Consider the following 19135-nt stretch of genomic DNA (forward strand, 5'->3'; position numbering starts at 1 on the left):
ACACCAAGTCCCTAGATATACATATTCATCTCCCTAGTGTCTGAGAGGAAACGAAAGAAAGTCAAGTAATCTAATTCAAAACCATAAGGATAATATAGTCAAATATGAATTTAAAACATAAGAGCATGGAATGCTTGTGCTTACGGTAGGTTGTGTGGGGTACAGTTTATTTCAGCCCTTTAGCTCCATTGTATCACTGGAGGACTGCTTCAGTAGAGGAATTGGAGAGATAATGACTTAAGCCACACAAGTAGCACTAAAACTAGAAATTTTAAACATGTTTTCATCAGCTGTTTTCTGGGATTTAGCATGAGACTTATTTATTTTAGTCTCTCATTGTTTTGGTGCATTTTAAACAAATGAATCCCCTATGGCAATGAGGAAAACACAAGTTTATTTCTTTCAATTACTTTAAAAAAATACTAAATGAGAAAGAGAAAAAAGGACAAAATATTCCTCACAAATTAAAGTGTATTTTCCCCCTCAGAAAATGTCATGATTGAATGTGGTTTTTAAAGCTTGTTTTATGATGACTGAATAACAGTTGTGAAAGTTAGCACAAATAATGACTTTGGGGGGAACCTTTAGAGGAAAAGTCCAATCTCTTTACATCCTTGGTAAAATATGGTGCACAGAACTGAGTAGTAAACAAAAATGTGTAAGTGTAAAGAAAAAATTGAATGTGAAGGAAAAAGAATCCTATAAGAAAAGTGTAACAAATGGCATATTCTCCTTTAGTTATCCCAAGTTATAGATGAATTTTTAGACCTTTTTGCTATGGAAAAGGGCAATACTGTATGTATGTAGTAAGAGTTTATGCTAGCAGAGTAATAAATTCTAAGTGTGTCAATGAAATAATTTTAAAACTTTGGAAATGAGATCAAATCTAGATCATTACTTCATCAACACTTAATATTTTATATTTTTATTAATCAGGGAACATTACTTCTGAAATATAATTATGTTTTGTAATGATTTACTTACACATATATCTTCCCACTAAATCATAAACTCCTTAATGAAAGAAAGGATCTTGTTTTATTTAACTAGTAAGTAGCAAGCTGTATGTACTGGCAATTGAATGTACTCAATGTATTTTTGTTGTTGAACTGATTTAATCCTCCCAAATCTATGGTATCACTTAGATCTGTGGTTCTCAATTTTGGCAGAACAAAAGAATCATCAGGGGAATAGTTAAAAAGTACCAATCATATCAGGAAATATTGAAGAATAGGGCTTGGAATCAGTATTATTTTAAAGCTTCCCAGGTGAGTTTGTTGTATAGGCAGTGCTGAGCACCAATGACTTCGGGCATTTCTCCCCTTAACAAGGCTGCACTCATACAGATCTCAAAGTACCTAGCTGTCATAAAGTGATGTGTGTATTTTCCTTCCAACTGTTCAACTATTTAAACTTTCTTCTGTTTGTAAAATTGTATACTATTGAACCATAATTACATCATAATTTATATCACAATTATTAAAGTATTCACATCTCTATAATAAGGCCATTCCTAAGATCCTTTGAAGCTCTGACATTGCATTTCATTCACATAAATGGTATTTTTGTGAGACTGAAAGGGTTAGCTTATATAATAAATGTGTTAAAAATGTGAGTAATGAATTATTAGGCAATGATTACATTCTATTACACTGAAGCATATTTGTTTTTGCATTTTAACAACTATTTCTTAAATGCACACTATTGTGTAACTGATTCTAAGTTTCAAAAAAGTAATTAGGGAAAATATTGAAAAGGAAGAAAAACAAAACTTTGTGACAAGAAAAGTACATAGCACAGAGGAGAACTGAATATTTGTTTTTTTGTGATTTCTGAGATAAAAACTACCATGAGAACTAACAAATGGGATATAACACTTTACTCTGTGTCCTAGCTCTCTGACAATTCTCTCTTATATATAGACTTAAGAGAAATTACCTAAAAAAACAAAAATGCATACATGAGAATTTATACAAGTGGAAAAATTTTATTGTCAATTCAACAAAGATAATCTCTTGGCAATGACAAGAAAAAAGTATATTTTAAAATCTTATCTATAAATCATTGCAGAAAGTCTTCTTTCTGCCATTTCAGAAAACACACACACACACACACACACACACACACACACTCACTCCACAACTAAAGAAAATGAACAGCAATAAGAAAAGGTGTAAATTAAACATAAGCATTAAATTTTCATCTTCACGGGGAGGCATACTAAACTGGGTTTGAATGCCTGCAGACAGTTTTGTCAAAAATTTTTAACTCGTCTACATGGATGCATAAAATTTCCTAAAGCTGAAGGACATTTTCAGTGAATTGGATATCAAGTTAAGGATCCTTTGAAACTAAACACTTTGAAGACAAATAGGTTCCAGAAGTATGACAATGAAATCCCTATGTTCTCTTCACAATCACTTTATGGTAGTTAGATGACCGAGTAGAAATCTCAGACCCAGGACATATATATTTTTTTCCCCCACCAGTTTTTCCTCCCCTATGTCAGCTCAATGTACATTTCTCATTCCCTTCTGTTTTATATAAAACTAAGTAACCAATTTAATGTCCTTAGAGACTCAATCCATCTCAAAATCTTTCAAAATATGGAAAATATGTCAAGGTAAAAATGGGAGGTTAAATTGAGATCTTAAGTTTTCTGGAACTCCAGAATTGATTTTTTACTTCCTATATCTTTCATGTCTACTTATCATTAACTGTGACTAAAAAAAGTATGTATTCTCCCCCCAATTTTTCATAATGAATGCTTATAATGGGCATGCTCATAAATTCTGTGCAATAAGTTAGAAAAGTTAATAACTAAAAGGAATGAAGTAAAAACATGTAGAGACAAAAAAGATTATTCCATGAATAATGTTTTTAATGTATGCAAAAATAACCTAAGAAGAACATAGGCAAGATTCAAAGTATATTTTTTTCATTTTCATGAACATCTTACTAAAAGCATTATAGAAAAAACTGAATGTAAGAAATGAATAATCAATGATCAATTCAAAGAGATTATTGATATATATAAAGGCTGACCACAGAAAACCATTAGGCAATATGAAAATATGTCTAGTTGGTTACTAAAAGAAAAGTTGATGTATCATATAAAGATAAATATAAGGAGGTTTCCCAGGATCTTTTCAGATTACTAAATTATTTAAACAAATTTAATATAACTTTATATTATAATACTCTTATGAAAAATAAATATAATATGTATACTTGTGTTTGTATTTATAATGAAAAAGAACCTAGATTATATAAAATAATGCTATATAAAAAGAACATTTCCTGTATCTATGAATATAGAAAACATATAAGCACATTCATATGCTAAGTTCAGTTGCTGAGGATACTTCTTCCTTCTTGAGAAAATGTGCTACTAGAAATGAATACAAAAAAATAAAGAAATACTAACTTTATTAAATAAGAAAATAGAAGAAATGTTTCAAGTTTTAAGATTTATTTGGGTAGGAAAACAAAATCTAGATTAGGGTTTTTAAAATAAATTTTCAAAATTGAAAAACATTAAATTTAAATTAAAAAATAAAAATAGAATTACCATATGACCTAGCAATCCTTCTTATGGATATCTACCCCAAAATCTGAAAACATTTATCTGTGAAGATATGTTTTCCCCTTTGTCCACTGAAGCATTATTCACGTTGGCCAACACATGGACATAACCAATTCCATTTGACAGATGATTGGATAAAGAAAATGTAGTACATACATACAATGGAATATTATTCAGCCTTAAAAAAAGATGAAATGCTGCCATTTGTGACAACACGAATGGATTTTGAGATTATATGCTAAGTGAAATAAGTTAGAAAAAGTCAAGAACCATATGACTTCACTCATATGTGGAGTATACAACTGAAAGCAACAAGCAAACAAGACAAACAAACAAACAAAAACTCATAGACACAGACAACAGTTTAGAGGTTATTAGAGGGTAAGGAGGGAGGGGGTTGGCAGAAGAGGGAAAAAGGGGTCAGAAGGGATTAGACAGCATAAATAGGTAACTATAATATTGCAACAGGGATATGAAAGACAGTACAGGGGATATAATTAATAATGTTGTAAATATTTTGTAGGGTGTCAGATGGTCACATGTCTTGTTAGGGAGACCACTTCATGGATCGGGTAGAGGCTTGATCACTGCACTGTACACCTGAAGCTGATGTTGTATAATATTGTATGTCTATAAGTGAATATATATATATATATATATATATATATATATATATATATATATATATATATATAGTCATGGGACGTGGAGTATAGTGTAGGAGTGGAGTCAAGGGAATTGTAATAGATATGTATGATATGGGGGGGAAGTGGGGCGGCAGATTGAGGGAGGGGGGTTGTCACCTCTAGGGGTAAAAAGTATAACTATTGCACTGTGTTATACAGCTGAAACTAATTTTAAAAATGTTTATTTCACCACAAAATAAATAAATAAGTAAATAAATAAATAAAAAGAAAAAGGAGTCAAATATATGGTCAAATATATGACTGGGTGCTGAACACACAGTGCAATATATAGATGATGTATTATAAAAATGTACACTTGAAACCTATATAATTTTATTAACCAATGTCATCCTAATAAACTTAATAAAAATTAATATATGCAACGTTTTTAAAAAGTGAGTGTTTGTTTTATTGAAGTATGCACTTTAAGATTTAATAATAATGTGGTTTTCAAGATCTTCAGTTCTTTAAATTAAAGTTTGATAGAACGAAACAAAATCCTAATCCTATAGTGGTCTATAATCAGTGAAATAATGACTGTCTCTCTAGTTTCATTGATATATCATGAAAAATATAACTTACATTTGTTCAACAGAATATATTTCTTGACAACTCATTACATGTCTGTGTCATGACCAATGTATTACTATTTTGTCTTAAGTTATAGTGTAACTACTGGTCATCTTTTGATGACAGTGTTGAATATTATATCATTCTAGAGTGTAGAATAGGTATATCAGTAGAGCGGTCCTCAGACATTATAACTTAAAAAAAGATACAGTAAAATATAAATATAAAGGAAACGATACCACTAGCATCAAGAGCTCTAGCCTGTATTCAACTATGTCACAGAAGTGCTAAGTATTATGATGCTATTCTCAAAACATGTTAATAAATAAACTAGAGATAAAATAGACATTTAATATTTCTCAAGATCTACATCCAAGACCTTTGTAGAGACTTCTATTTTGTGACTACCACCTAGGCTTATACGCTATCCTGAAGCAAAAGACCATTATCAAACCACGATGTGGTATCACCTCACACCTGTCAGAAAGTCTATCATCAATAAATTAACAAATTAAAAACTAGTGTTGGAGAGGATGGGGAGAAAAGGGAACCCTCATACACTGTTGGTGAGAATGTAAATTGGTGCAGCCACCATGGAAAATCGTTTGTCAGTTCCACAAAAAAATTAAAAATAGAGCTACCACAGACCCCATGATTCCACTTCTGGGTATTTATCTGAAGAAATTTAAAGCACTAATTTGAAAAGATAGTATGTATCCCTGTGTTCACTGCAGCGTTATTTACAATAGCCAAGATATGGAAGCAATCTAAGTGTCCATCTATAAACAAACAGATAACGAAGATGTGATATATATATATATATATCTTCACACACACACACACACACACACACACACACACACACTAGAATATTACTCAGCCATAAAAAGAATGAAATCTTCCATGTGTGACAACATGAATGGACCTATGGACCTACGGGTATTATGCTAAGTGAAATAAGTCAGACAGAGAAAGGGAAATATCATACAATTTCATTAACATGTGGAATCTAAAAAAACAAAACAAACAAACAAAACAGAAACAAACTTACAGATAACAGAACAAATTGATGGTTGCCAGATAGGAGGAATATTGGGGAGACAGATGAAAAATATGACAGGCAGTAAGAGGTAGAAATTGCCAGTTATAAAAATAGTCACATGGATATAAAGTACAGTATAGGGAATATAGTCAATAATATCGTAATAACTATGTATGGTGCCAGGTGGGTATTAGACTTATCAGGGGGATCACCTCGTAATTTATAGAAATGTCTAATCATTATGTTGTATACCTGAAATTAATATAATATTGTATGTCAACTGTAATTGGAAAATAAATTTTAAAGGCATGTTACAAGAAGTGAGGAAATGACCAGATGAGGGGAGGAAGGCTGTTTACTTTTCATTCCATATCTTTATGCATCTTTCAAAGTGTATTTTTTTTACAATGAATGGGTATTACTGTTTAAGTCAAACTAATAAACAGTTTAAGTTTTAAAAATTAAAATTTAAGCTTTTTAATATTTATCAATATTTACTATTTAAACATCCAGAGAAGTAATTATAATTTAGTGTAACAGGAAAAGCTAGATTACACAATTATATAGAAAGTACACTCTCAAGTATTTTAAAAATTATATCTAAATATGCATATAGAAAAAGTACTGGCAGGAAACACACCAAATGGTAATAGTAATTACCTCTAGTTATAATGTTATAATTTATTTTTACTTGATTCTTTGTATTTTTTTAATTTTCCAAAATTAATATTATATATAATCACAGAAAAATTTAATGATCAATTATGTCACATTACGACCAGGAATCAAGGGGAAAAAAATGTGAGACATAGTCCTGTCCGCCAAATAATTTACTGTTTATGTGTGGTACCTGATGGGTACTAGACATTTTGGGGTGATTACTTTGTCAGGTATATATATATGTCTAAACACTATGTTGTATACCTGAAAGTAACATAACATTGTATGTCAACTATAATTGAAAAATAAATTAAAAAAATAAATAGGAACACCCAGGCTGCATTGAGCGGTAGATGCTTTGTTATCTGCTTGGCTTACTCACTCCCACATTCCAATCTTGTAGCATACATGATCTGAATTCATGCCTTGGCAAAATTATAAATTATTATATGCCACTTATCTATGTTCCTACTTAAGAACCACAGGAACTTCCAGTATTAAATTTTGAATGCTAAGACCCTGTTGGGCTTAACTGGCATAAAGCAGAATTATGTATAGCTATATTAAATATTCCATATTAATTCATGAATAATCATGAAGCAATAGTTGTATAAGAATGTTAGCATTGTAAGAAACTTAGATATTATCCTTTTTAACCTTGCTAAAATATTTAACAAATATTTTAAAGGAATCTTTGACATACAATTAACTGATCTTTGCTTGAAGGTCTACAATATTCTGAGCTTCTGGAACTGTTCTACTTTGGACTATATTAACATAAAAAGAAAAACAGCATAGATATTTGTACATGGCGAGAAGAGCTCTGCTGACAAATATAACAACTACTAGTCACATGTGGCGACACAAGCACTTGAAATGTGGCTAGTGAACTGATATGTGTTCTAAGTATAAAATATACACCTGATTTGAAAGACTTAGTGCAGATAAGGGATATAAAATATCTCATTAATTAGCTTTTATATTGATTGCATGTTGATATTATACTTAGGTCAAATAAAATATATATTAAAATTAATCTCACCTGTTTCTTTACCTTTTTATATGTGGTCCTTAGAAAAATTTAAATTTTATATGGCTCACATTATATTTTCACTGGACAGTACAGCTCTAGAGTATCAATCGGAAAAAGCAATGTGTAAACGATTGCTGTTACAACAGCAATTTTTGCCTATACAAATAACAAAAGAAATAATTTGTATTTATGTGCACAGCTTGAATGAATACACATGAAGTGATTAATTGTTATTACTCATAAGTACTGAAAATACGGGGTTAGGCAAAATTTTATTTCGCCTTATAATATTTAAAAGTAGTTTATGTTTTAATATTAGGAATTACTTTTGCATTAGATGTACATCTAATCATCTTGTACATCTATGCTCAGTTGATTTTCAACAAGGGTTCTAAGACCATTCAATACAAAAAGAATAATCTCTTTGACAAATGGTGCTTGGAAAACTGGATGTCTACATGCTAGGAAACAAAGTTGGATCCCTATCTCACATCATATATAAAAATTAACTCAACATGGATCAGATACCAAAATTTAGGAACTAATACTATAAAACTATTAGAAAAAATCATAGGGGAAAATCTCCATCATCTTGGATTTGGCCATGAGTCAATGAATAGGATACCAGAAGTACAGAAAACAATAGATAAATTGGACATCATTAAATTAAAAACTTTTGTGCAGGAAAGGATACTATCAAGAGAATGAAAATAACCCACAGAATGGGAGATAATCTCTGAATATCATATACTTGACGAGGGTTTTCTATCCAGAATAAATAAAGAATACCTACAACTCAACAATAAAAATCCCAATTAAAAAAACAGGAAAAACTTGAATACACATTTCTCCAGCGAAGACATACAAATGACTAATAGGTGCATGAAAAGATGCATCATTAGTCATTAGGGAAAGGCAAATCAAAACCACAAGATATTCCTTTACACAAATTAGGATGGCTAAAATGAAAAATAATAATAATGTATATAGCAACAAATTTAAAAAGAGAGAAAATAAGTGTTGGAGAGGATATGGAGAAATGGGAACATGTGTCCATTCCTCATCAAATTGTAAAATGATGCAACCATTGTGGAAAATTGGCAGTTCCTTGAAATGTTAAACATAGGATTACCACATGACTCAGCAATTCCACTCCTAGGAATATGCCTAAATGAACTGAAAATAGAGACTGAGAGATGCGTGTAGGCCAATAAAATAGCAGCATTATTTACAAGTCAGAAAGTGGAAACAAAGCAAGTGCCCATTAGAAGATTAATGGATAAATAAAATGCAAATGCTACATAAAATGGAATACCGTTCAACCATAAAAAGAAATGAAGTTCTGATACATGTTACAACATGGATTAATTTTGAAAACATTATGCTAATGTTTTCAGACACAAAAGACAAATACTGTATGATTCCACTTACGTAAAATATTGAGAATAGCCAAATCATGGAGGCAAAAAGTGAATTAGAGGTACCAGAGTCTTGGGAAGAGAGACATGGGGAATTACTGCTTAGTGGGTAGAGAGAGTTTTTGTTTGTGGCACTGAAAATTTTTGGAAATAAATAATGGTGATGGCTATGTAACTTTGTGAATGTAATTAATGCCACTAAACTGTATACTTAAAATGGTTAAAATGGCATATTCAATGTTTATAAATTTTAGACAATAAAAATAATTTCATCAAATCATATTGGGAACTGAGTTTCCTTTTACTCATTAATTAAATCAATAAGTAATTAATTAATTAACAAGTATCTATACTATGTGCTAGACACTGTGCTAGGTGTAGATGGCATAGTAATGAGCAAAACAATAGACATCATTGGCAACAGAAAAATAAACTTTGTTATGGTGTAAATTTATTGCATAATCAAAATAACATCCATAAAGTGACCTTGGAAGACTAAGGGCTTTGTGTCATCCTTTTCTTTTGGATAGTTTTAAATAAACATTCTATAATTCAATATTCTTTCTCAGTCTGACTTATTTCATTTAGCATAATACCCTCTAGATCCACTGGTAAGATTTCATTCATCTTTTTGGCCAAGTATTACTCCATTGTATAAATGTACCATAATTTCTTTATCCAGTCGTCTGAAGTAAGTCAGACTGAGAAAGACAAATGCCATATGATCTCCCTTATATGTGGCATGTAAAGAACAAAATAAATGAACAAAAGAAATAGACTTATTGATACATAGAACAAACTGATGGTGGCCAGAGGGGAGAAGGACTGGGGGGCTGGGTGAAAAAGATGAAGGGATTAAGAAGCAAAAATTGGCAGTTACAAAATAGTCATGGATATAAAGTAAAGCATAGAGAATATAGTCAATAGTATTGCACAAACTATGTATAGTGTCAGGTGGGTACTAGGCTACTCAAGAGGGATCGCTGCATAAATTATATAAATGTCTAACCACTATGTTATACACCTGAATCAAATATAAAATAATATTGAATAGCAACTGTAATTGAAAAATTAACAGGGAGGAAAGTGAAGGGGAATAAGAGGTTCAAGCTTTCAGGTATAAAACAAATAAGTCATGGGGATGTAATGTACAGCACAGGGAATGTTGTCGACAATACTGTGATAGCGTGGTACGGTGTCAGATGGTTGCTAGACTTACCATGATATCACTTGTTTTGGTATATAACTATTGAATAACTAATAACTATGGTGTATACCTGAAACTAGTATAATATTGTATGTTACCTATATGTTAATAAAAATCTTAAAAAAGGAACATTGAATCAGAAAAAAATCAACAATAAAAGACCTCATATAAATGATGAAAAGTAATTTGAACTATATGGTCTTTAAATCTTTGATTAAATTTTATAAAGGGATGCTATAAATTATTGGGTACCTAACACAATTGAGTATGCCCTCCTGTTGCATTTGTTCAGTAGGGATTCTCCTCAAGATACAATAAATAGACCTTTTCTGATTATTTATATTTATATCTCTTTTTTCCTTCAAAATGTCTACATTTTTACTATGTAATTTTCTCATAATTTAAAATCTTTATTATGACCCAAGTTGGCAATAATCTTTACGCATCACCAGATTTTTAATCTCCCGCTTAACTTTTATTTATACTTAGGACACATTACAAACTTTATGGTAAGAAAGATGATATAATCATAGCAACTCCAAATTTTTTAAATGCCCAATTTGCCCCTTTACTTTCATATGATGTTATATTACAGATGAGAGTTGGGGTCAGGCATTGTTTAGAGAAAAAGGCAGGGATTTGTTAAATACTCAGGAATGAAACAGTAGCTGTGTTCCTTTTGAAAATAGAGGCAAAACCTGTAAGGGCAAAACCATGAAATAACCCAATACTACGATACTCACAAGTTAGAAATTTCTTATCCACATCAATTGTGTTCTGATAATACACTACAATATTTTATATTCAAAAATACCCGAGGAAATTTCAAGGAAAAATACCTTGATGTATTGCCTGGAAATGTGTAATTCCCCCATATAACTAAACGGACCCAAATAAATATAGCCTGGCTAGTTAACCTCTAAAGTGCTCCAAATGAGGCTGGTCACTGGTCTGAGCACGTAACCGGTTCATTTCTCTTCAGATCTTTGCTCAGACTGTTTCCTAAGTCTGCATGTCCTTCCCTGCTAATGCTTATAGAAGTTCACTAGCTTCAAGGGGTCTGTCTTCAATCCATCTCAATAGAGCCTTCCGCAAAATCTTATTCTTGGTCCATAGAATCAATTTTCTGAACCATACATAAGTAGTATTTGATTCTAGTCAATTTAAAATATCATGCCACAAATTTTTATTCTTTACTGATTTCAAATTAAGCTACATAATGGCCAACTTTCACAAATGAGCACTAGACTCAAAAAATAGAAGAAAGTATCAGTAAATATTGGGTTGTTGGAAAAGTCATGACGTATTTTTTCTGTTTGTCGTTGCAAAAATGTATCATCACTTTTCTAACAACCCAGTATTTAGTAACCATCATAATGCTAAAAAAAGCAGTTATTAATTAAATAGCTAAATGTGATATAATTTCATCATGATAATTAGGATTTCATATTTCCAAAGAGGATGAAAAAAATCTAGTCCACCTCTGGTTTACTTACATTTATAATCTCTGTATTATACACAACAAAAATCCTTTCAATATTGAATACTCATGAGTGAGTATTTTTCAGTAGGCCTCCATATTCATCTTATCTATGTCTTTTTATCTCAATCTTAGGTTTATTATAGTTAGAAGAAAAGTATGTCTTTTTGCTTTGTACCATCTGACTAACCTGGATCATATTGAAGAAAAATGAAAAATTTAAATGTTCAAAGGCCAAATCATTTGAAAAGGAAGATTGTTCTTCAGTTGTGGTTCTTTTGTATGTGCTGTGTTCAAAAGTCCTGGGTTATGGCCTTGATCACATCAGTGAAGTCACTGAAATCCTTTTTTATTTAAGTATATAAAGTATTTAGAAAAGAAGAAAGGCGAACAAAACCACAAAATAATTCATGCTAGTAACTTCATACACAGATCCTAAAGAGGCTTGCAAGGCTGACTTCTACTTCATGTCACTTATACAGGTTTGGGCTTTTAATGAGAACAAAAATGATTTATTAAGCATGCATTTGCTTAATCAGTGCTTCAAGTCACAAAGTAATTAAATACTAAGAGACATGATTTTTTACATAAAAGTTTCTCAATTTATAAAACGTTTCTCTTGACAGATAAGGCACAGAAAAACACAAGTGACATCTGCTAAGCTTTACTTATGAAAACTTAAAGAAATCCTACGGGATAACATCACTCAGTTTTTTCCTGGAGTACCTCTGATGGAGACTTCCTAAAAAAAAAAAATCTGGAAATAATTAGAAACTATTCTAGTACCTAAAAAAAAAAAAAAAAAGTTTACTAGAAAACTAAATCTGCTATTCATCAAAGAACACAACACACTCAGAATCATGTAATGGGAAAATAAGGTACACATATAGAATAAAGTACCTCAACCACATCTGATTGCAAAAATTTAAACAAGTTTAAAGAAGACAGTATTAGATCTGTGATATACTAAGAACTCTGTAGGAAAACTGTACTTAACTGATGAAACACTGATCCTGTCAAACGATATATATTAATTTTTTATGTCAGTTTTACTTCCAAATGTCAGAAAACCATTTTCTTTTTTTTTTTAAAGAAAGATGGTACTAAGTGCAACTTTAATACAAATTGAAAGGGAAAAAGAATACATAGTCAATTATTAGTATTTATTTGAGTGTCATAAATTCCAAGTGGAAAAATATGCAAAATACAATAAAAATGTTTTGGGTATTTGTGAAAAAAATAAATGTAATATAATGATAATGCTAACAGCTTCTTAAAACTTAAAATATGTTTTCTACAGAGACCAAAAATTCCACTGGGGGTAGACTGGATGGCATGTCCCTTGGAGTTTAAAAGGCTGTCCATATGAACTGAATTATCCTTGACAAGTACCTTCAGACATTTGTAATATGACCTCATGTAAATTTAGACCATATTTTTTTGCACATAAACCACTGGCAATAGCAAGTTTAATCAGGAACTCAGATAATAAGGAAAGAAAAGCTGATATCCTTAATAATACATAATAGCTAACATGAAATCTCCCAAATGACGAGTATAAAAATATAAGTATCAAAAAAAAGTATCTAATGTGTTATAGTAAATTAAAGAAAAACAAAATCTGCAAGAAATGTTGCATTTTCCTTTCCTTTTTCAACTCTTAGCTACCTACTGTCTAAAACCAAAATTTTATCCTTCTGTGGTTTATCTAAATTTGAAAAAAGAAGAGCATATTTTAAGCAAATAAACTATAAATTCCATTTGCATTGAAACCTTGTTTTAACCAAGAATTAAATTACAGTATGGATAATGGCTTAGTTACAATTCCCACTGTGGGGGGGGGAAATATATATGTATATATATATGTATATATAATATATATATATGTGTGTATATATATATATATATATATATATATATATATGTATCACATTAAGGTATTAGTCACACATTCAGATTTTGAAGTATTTAATTAATACTAATCAATGTTCATCATAATAGAGCTATAAATACTTACAAAGGGCTAACTGTAAAATAAACCAAAAAGAAAACACAGAACTCTGAAGCTTAAAAGATTCCTTATGCTTGCCTTCCGCCCTGGAACAAAGACAGCCTACAGAACTGTGCTAATTCACAGGGATCAGCTCCATTGTTGAAGAGATGCATTAAGGCCTGTAGAAGGGAAGCCAGCTTTGGCGAGTGCTATGCCAAGCAGTCTCCATACAGCATTAACTATACTTATTTCTCTTTATCAGAAGTGTACTACTGCTATGAATGCCCTGCTAATGGAAGAAAATAGGATACAAATCATGTTGAGTTTGAGTAGCAGAGAAAAATAGATTGTTTTTAGAAACTTTGAAGACATGCTCATTTTTTTGTGTGTCCTTAAAATGAAGGTTTTAGACATCCATGGAACAATTAATGATCTACGAAGTTGGTCTTATAGCTAATTTTAAAGTAGACTATAAACTCCTCCCACGTGAATAGTATTGAAGGAAGATTACTCATTTGATTCTTTAAAAACATTTTGTGAAAAGCAACATTTCAATTTAACAGACAATAACAAAACAAGTAGAACTTCATTTTTAACAAACACATTTTTAAGTCACTTCGAGGAGGTATATTTCATCAATTAACCACGTGAAATATTTAAATGCACTCTAAATTATTTAAAAATTTCAACTTAAAAATGAAACTGAGAGACATGTTTATAATATTGCTTTGCTGGAACACTGAAAGAAAGTGCACTGCATAGAGAGCTTGAATTTCTCACTCTTCCGTTCAATCAATATCTGAGGCAAAGTTTCATCTCTAGGGCCCTTAATGGCAGGAATTCCTGGAGCCAGCAAATGAGTAATGTTAAACCTATGATTAGATGATGAGGCCATCAAAGACACTAGACCCTAATGCTACATTCCTCTTTATTTCTCTCAACTGCAGTGAAACCCAGAGGTAAGGACGAAGGAATTTTAAGCTATTTTTTTTTTCATAAAAGCATTTTTCTTTTAAATGTGTATCATCAAGATCCTAAAAGGTCCGGACAGATCTCGCAGGATGTCTCTCGAACTCAGGACTCTAGCATTAGGTAACAATTTTTAAATGCCTTGAAGATGAACTCCTGATGGGGAAGTCATTTTCTTTAACGTCTTATTAATATTCTTCCTGGTTGAAAAGGGAGAAATGGACCTAATGATTTCCCTATGAATATGTGCTTGAAGAAAGTAAACCTAAAGACTGGAAATCAATAGGTAAGTTTTTGGTTGTTTTGTTTTTGCGATGTTTTACAGGATCAGTTGAAGCCATATTGTTTTTTATTTGGGAGTTAGCTGTGCTTTTAGGCAGATCTCAGGTCAGTAACTAGAAACAGTTTAAATGTACTTTTCTTTCTATTGAGGAAACTAGGGATAAATGTAATAACTGCTTATTACAAACATACGTAACCTCTTTATTTCAATCTCAAATTACAAAATATTTATACTTAAGTGAAAATCAGGATCACTAGGAGACTTGAAAGAGCTAGTTAGAAGAAAGACTATTGGGTCCCTATTTTATTTTACGTATTAGAAAAATGTAAAATACATATTTAGGTTCTTATCATTGCTAAGAAACAATATCCAAAAATTATAATTCTATTTTTAGTTCTGATAAATAAAGACAAATAGGATAAATAGATTTTTAGAATTTACAGGGAAATGTAGAAATTCCATTAAAAAACGAAAGGAAAGCAGAAAGGTATCATATCAAAGTCCACTCACTAATGAGCTGCATTTTATATTTGACTACTGCATGAAAAACAAACTTAAGTTTTCATTATCTCTAATCTAATAGAGAAGAAACTATGTAATTAATAATAAAGACCCAAATTAAAAATTCTACTACTGTATCCTGTTTAAAAGATGGGACATACAGAAGGGTATCAAAAGATCAATAACAAATTTTACATATGTATATATTTTTTCAGAGAGTAAAAAAATAGGGACCAATGGAAGGGTAGTGAAGGTGGGAAAGAATGAGACAGTTACACAGTGGAAGAAGGAGATCAAATCAATATGTCCTTGGCAAGGTTATCTACATAAAAGTATATCTCAAAATAAATTATTTTGTACATCTATGGGATAATAAGTGGAAGTTTAAAACAGATATAAACATATACATATTCGGGAGTATACACTGTATTGTTAGAAACAAAAATTCCTTCATGTTCTTTAATGTAATCAAGTGACTAAGATTTCATACCTGAGAACAAAGCAGCATAACAAGCTCAACCACAGAAGTGCTGGACTTCATGCAAACAAGGCCTACAACAAAGAAAGGAAAACAAAATGAAATTACCGTGGTAGACATCATCGTTCCAAGTTAATTCATTATACAGTTTTAGCTTATAAAAACTTTCTTTAGAATGGAACTGCTAAAATAACATGAATGGACACATTCACTAACATATTTTCATAGCATTAATTTAAAAATATTCAGATTGTCAAGAAGATGTAGAATATACTAAAAAATATTGACTGCATGCTTTGGTTATTTATTTGGTCAAGGCGTTTCTTAGAATTAAACAAGTTGAGGGGTAGTATAGAAATTGATGAGCTAGTTAGAGCTGCTTTCATTACAATGACATTTGTTATGGGGTTATCTCCTGGAATGCAGAATTACGATCACTGAAGATCTACCTTAATCTTCTTCCAAAACACAAAATTAAAATAATTTGACAAATAGGCATTTCCACATAGGTTGTCAGTTGTTAAATAATTTTAAATATATTTAAAAATGAATTTCACACAATTAACATATTAAGTACTGTTTAGAAAATCTTCCAGTGTTCTGCTTCCAAAGTCTCTGAAGAGACATCAGGAGAAAAAGAAAGAAATGTAACAATATTTACGCCATAAAGGCTATTATTCATATCAATTACTATGTGCTGGTCACTGTGTTAATTACCCTATGTACATGTTCTCCTTTAATTTTTATTTATAATCTGTGAAATACTATCATTATTCCCATTCTACAGGTAAGGAAATATTATTCCTATAAACAGTTTAAACATTAATTAATCATCAAGACTTTTTTCCAATTAAAAGGATGACTGCTGTGTAACATATAAGAAAGCAGACTGTGATTGGTATTTTTTTTAAAGTGCAAACAGGAAGATATGACGAAGAATTAATAACAATCTCTGGATGAGAGTATGTTAATTATGATTTTTGATAATTTAAAAAATATTTTTAAAAGTCTGTCACTGTTTTTTATTAATAGACTTGATTTTTCTGTTTATGAGGACAAATATAATCAGTAAAAGCTTTGTATAGTAAGAAACGCCATCATCTTACAGTAGTTATTGCTAAATAGAGACTTGAAGCGAAAACAGTTATTTTGTTTCTTCTTAAGGTGATGTCAATAAATAGTCTCAACTGCCTTCTAGACATGAGCATGTATATTAGTTGTGGGTAATGGATAAATACCCTTCAGTGCCCACTCTGCTAATGACCATATCCTTATTGTACAGACAGACAGAACAAGCTGTAAAAGGCACTAGTATTCCATCTTATCAGATCTTTGGGCAGACAGTTAACTAATGAAATAAGAGGCAGATGTGAAAAGCTCATTTAAGAGACAATTGCTGTAATTGATCAGCAATTCTCACACTCTGGAGCTGGTTACTCAGAAAGATTAATGGGACATTTATCACCTGTTGGCTACTCAACTATTTGAAATTCTGACAAAGAAAGACTAAGACCCAAAGACTGCATAGTAAAAGGATCACAATTAAGATACATACTCTACATCAATTCAAATTTTAAACAGTAAGGCTATATAAAGAATGAGTAGACTACAAGGCTATATAAAAATGACTATATAATCATTCACCATATAGTCTCTGTGTTAGAGTTTTTAAATACATAACAACTTGAAGTAAAAATTAGGAAAAAAATGCATGCAATTACATTCAATTCTCACAAGCTAAGCTTTTACATGAACATCCAAAAGACCCCTATGTAAAAAGACCATTCATAATTTTTACAAATACTATCATTCTATCATAAGAAAAATGGAAACAAATGGTCCATCAGTGTTTCTTCCAAGAAAATGATTACAAATTGATAGGATAGGAAAATTGCGGTCTGCAAACAGCACTCTCATTGCTTTGAAAAAGGCCACAATGGTTTCAACTCCACAGATTCTCACACATTTACTAATGTGTTTTGTCTAATTAGTTTCAAACAGAATAAACTAACGGGTTCTCTTCCAAAGACAAAAAAAAAACCCCAAAAAACAAAAAACAACTAACCCTGACAATGAGATCACAAGTGGAGGCAATTTTGGAAGGCTTTTCAACCTCAAAAATTATATAATCACTTTAGTTGGAACTATTTCTAAGTATAATTAAGACAAATAGATAAACTTGTGCTTTTTCTTTTAATAAATATAGAAAATACAAGCATTGTCTGATGACATTCTATCCTTGCACACTTTCTAAAAAAAAAAAAAGCACCCACATTTGAAAATTTAAGATGTATTTACAAACATGGTTTTATATAACTTTAATCATAAGCTCAAGATACCCAAATTTGTCTCATAACTCAGGCTGTATATGCATAAGACAAATACTTTACAAGTGTATGCCTCAAACAGATTGAGTTTTTCCTTTTTGTCTCTGGCAAAAATTTCATGATCAACTTATCTAGTATCTCCTCATATGTGCAAAGTATAGTGTTAGAGCTCAGGAGTTTATAGTAATAAATAAAGACATTATTGACAATTTCCCAAGCGCTTCATGTAATAATATTAATTCAAATCTAAGATTATCTAACATTTACATTGAGCCTTATAATTTACAATCACTTTTACATATGCTGTCTCATTTGATTCTCTTATCAACTCTTTGAATTATTAATTAGTACCTCATGTGATAGATAAAAAAAATGAAGAGATTCAGTGGATAGTCCAAGGTGTTTCACTCAGTAAGTGGTGGAACTGGGACTTAAATTCAAGTTATCTAAATTGTAAGTTCATTTCATGTTTGCTGTAGAGCAGCATAAACAATTTCACATTAATAGGATGGCAATATGTGACTATGAGAAAGGTCTTAGTGCTTAATTTCAACTTGGATGATTTGGACAGCTTTCTTAGCTTTCTTGTAGAAAGTAGCATATGTTGGTCAGACGTGGGGACCAAAAGAACTATCTTAAGCAAAAAAATACAGAGGGAGCAGAGAACAACAACAACAAAATCTGAAAGACCTTTATTGCTTGGGGGATGAATGACTCGAAAGTGGGACTGGAGGGCTAGGGTCAAATTCAAAGATAGATACATATTGAAAGAAACAAAATTATAAATACTTTTGAAAGTTAAGATAATTTATTTTATTATTATTTTTTAAAAATTTTTATTGGGGGTTGGAGGAGGGGTACAGTGTTGGGGAATCGGGGAAGGGGAACAGACAAGTTGCTGT

General features: G+C 31.0%; 1 protein-coding gene across 1 annotated transcript in view; it reads right to left on the minus strand.

Moving 5' to 3' along the window:
• NBEA (neurobeachin) overlaps positions 1 to 19135 on the minus strand; it is a 707336-nt gene that overhangs the window by 345013 nt on the left and 343188 nt on the right. Inside the window, exon 34 of the mRNA XM_019653151.1 lies at positions 15919 to 15980. Coding sequence (XP_019508696.1) covers positions 15919 to 15980 — 62 coding nt within the window. The remainder of the gene's footprint in view (positions 1 to 15918; positions 15981 to 19135) is intronic.

This window comes from Hipposideros armiger, unplaced genomic scaffold (assembly GCF_001890085.2).
Source record: "Hipposideros armiger isolate ML-2016 unplaced genomic scaffold, ASM189008v1 scaffold_198, whole genome shotgun sequence".
NCBI classification, from domain to species: Eukaryota; Metazoa; Chordata; class Mammalia; order Chiroptera; family Hipposideridae; genus Hipposideros; species Hipposideros armiger.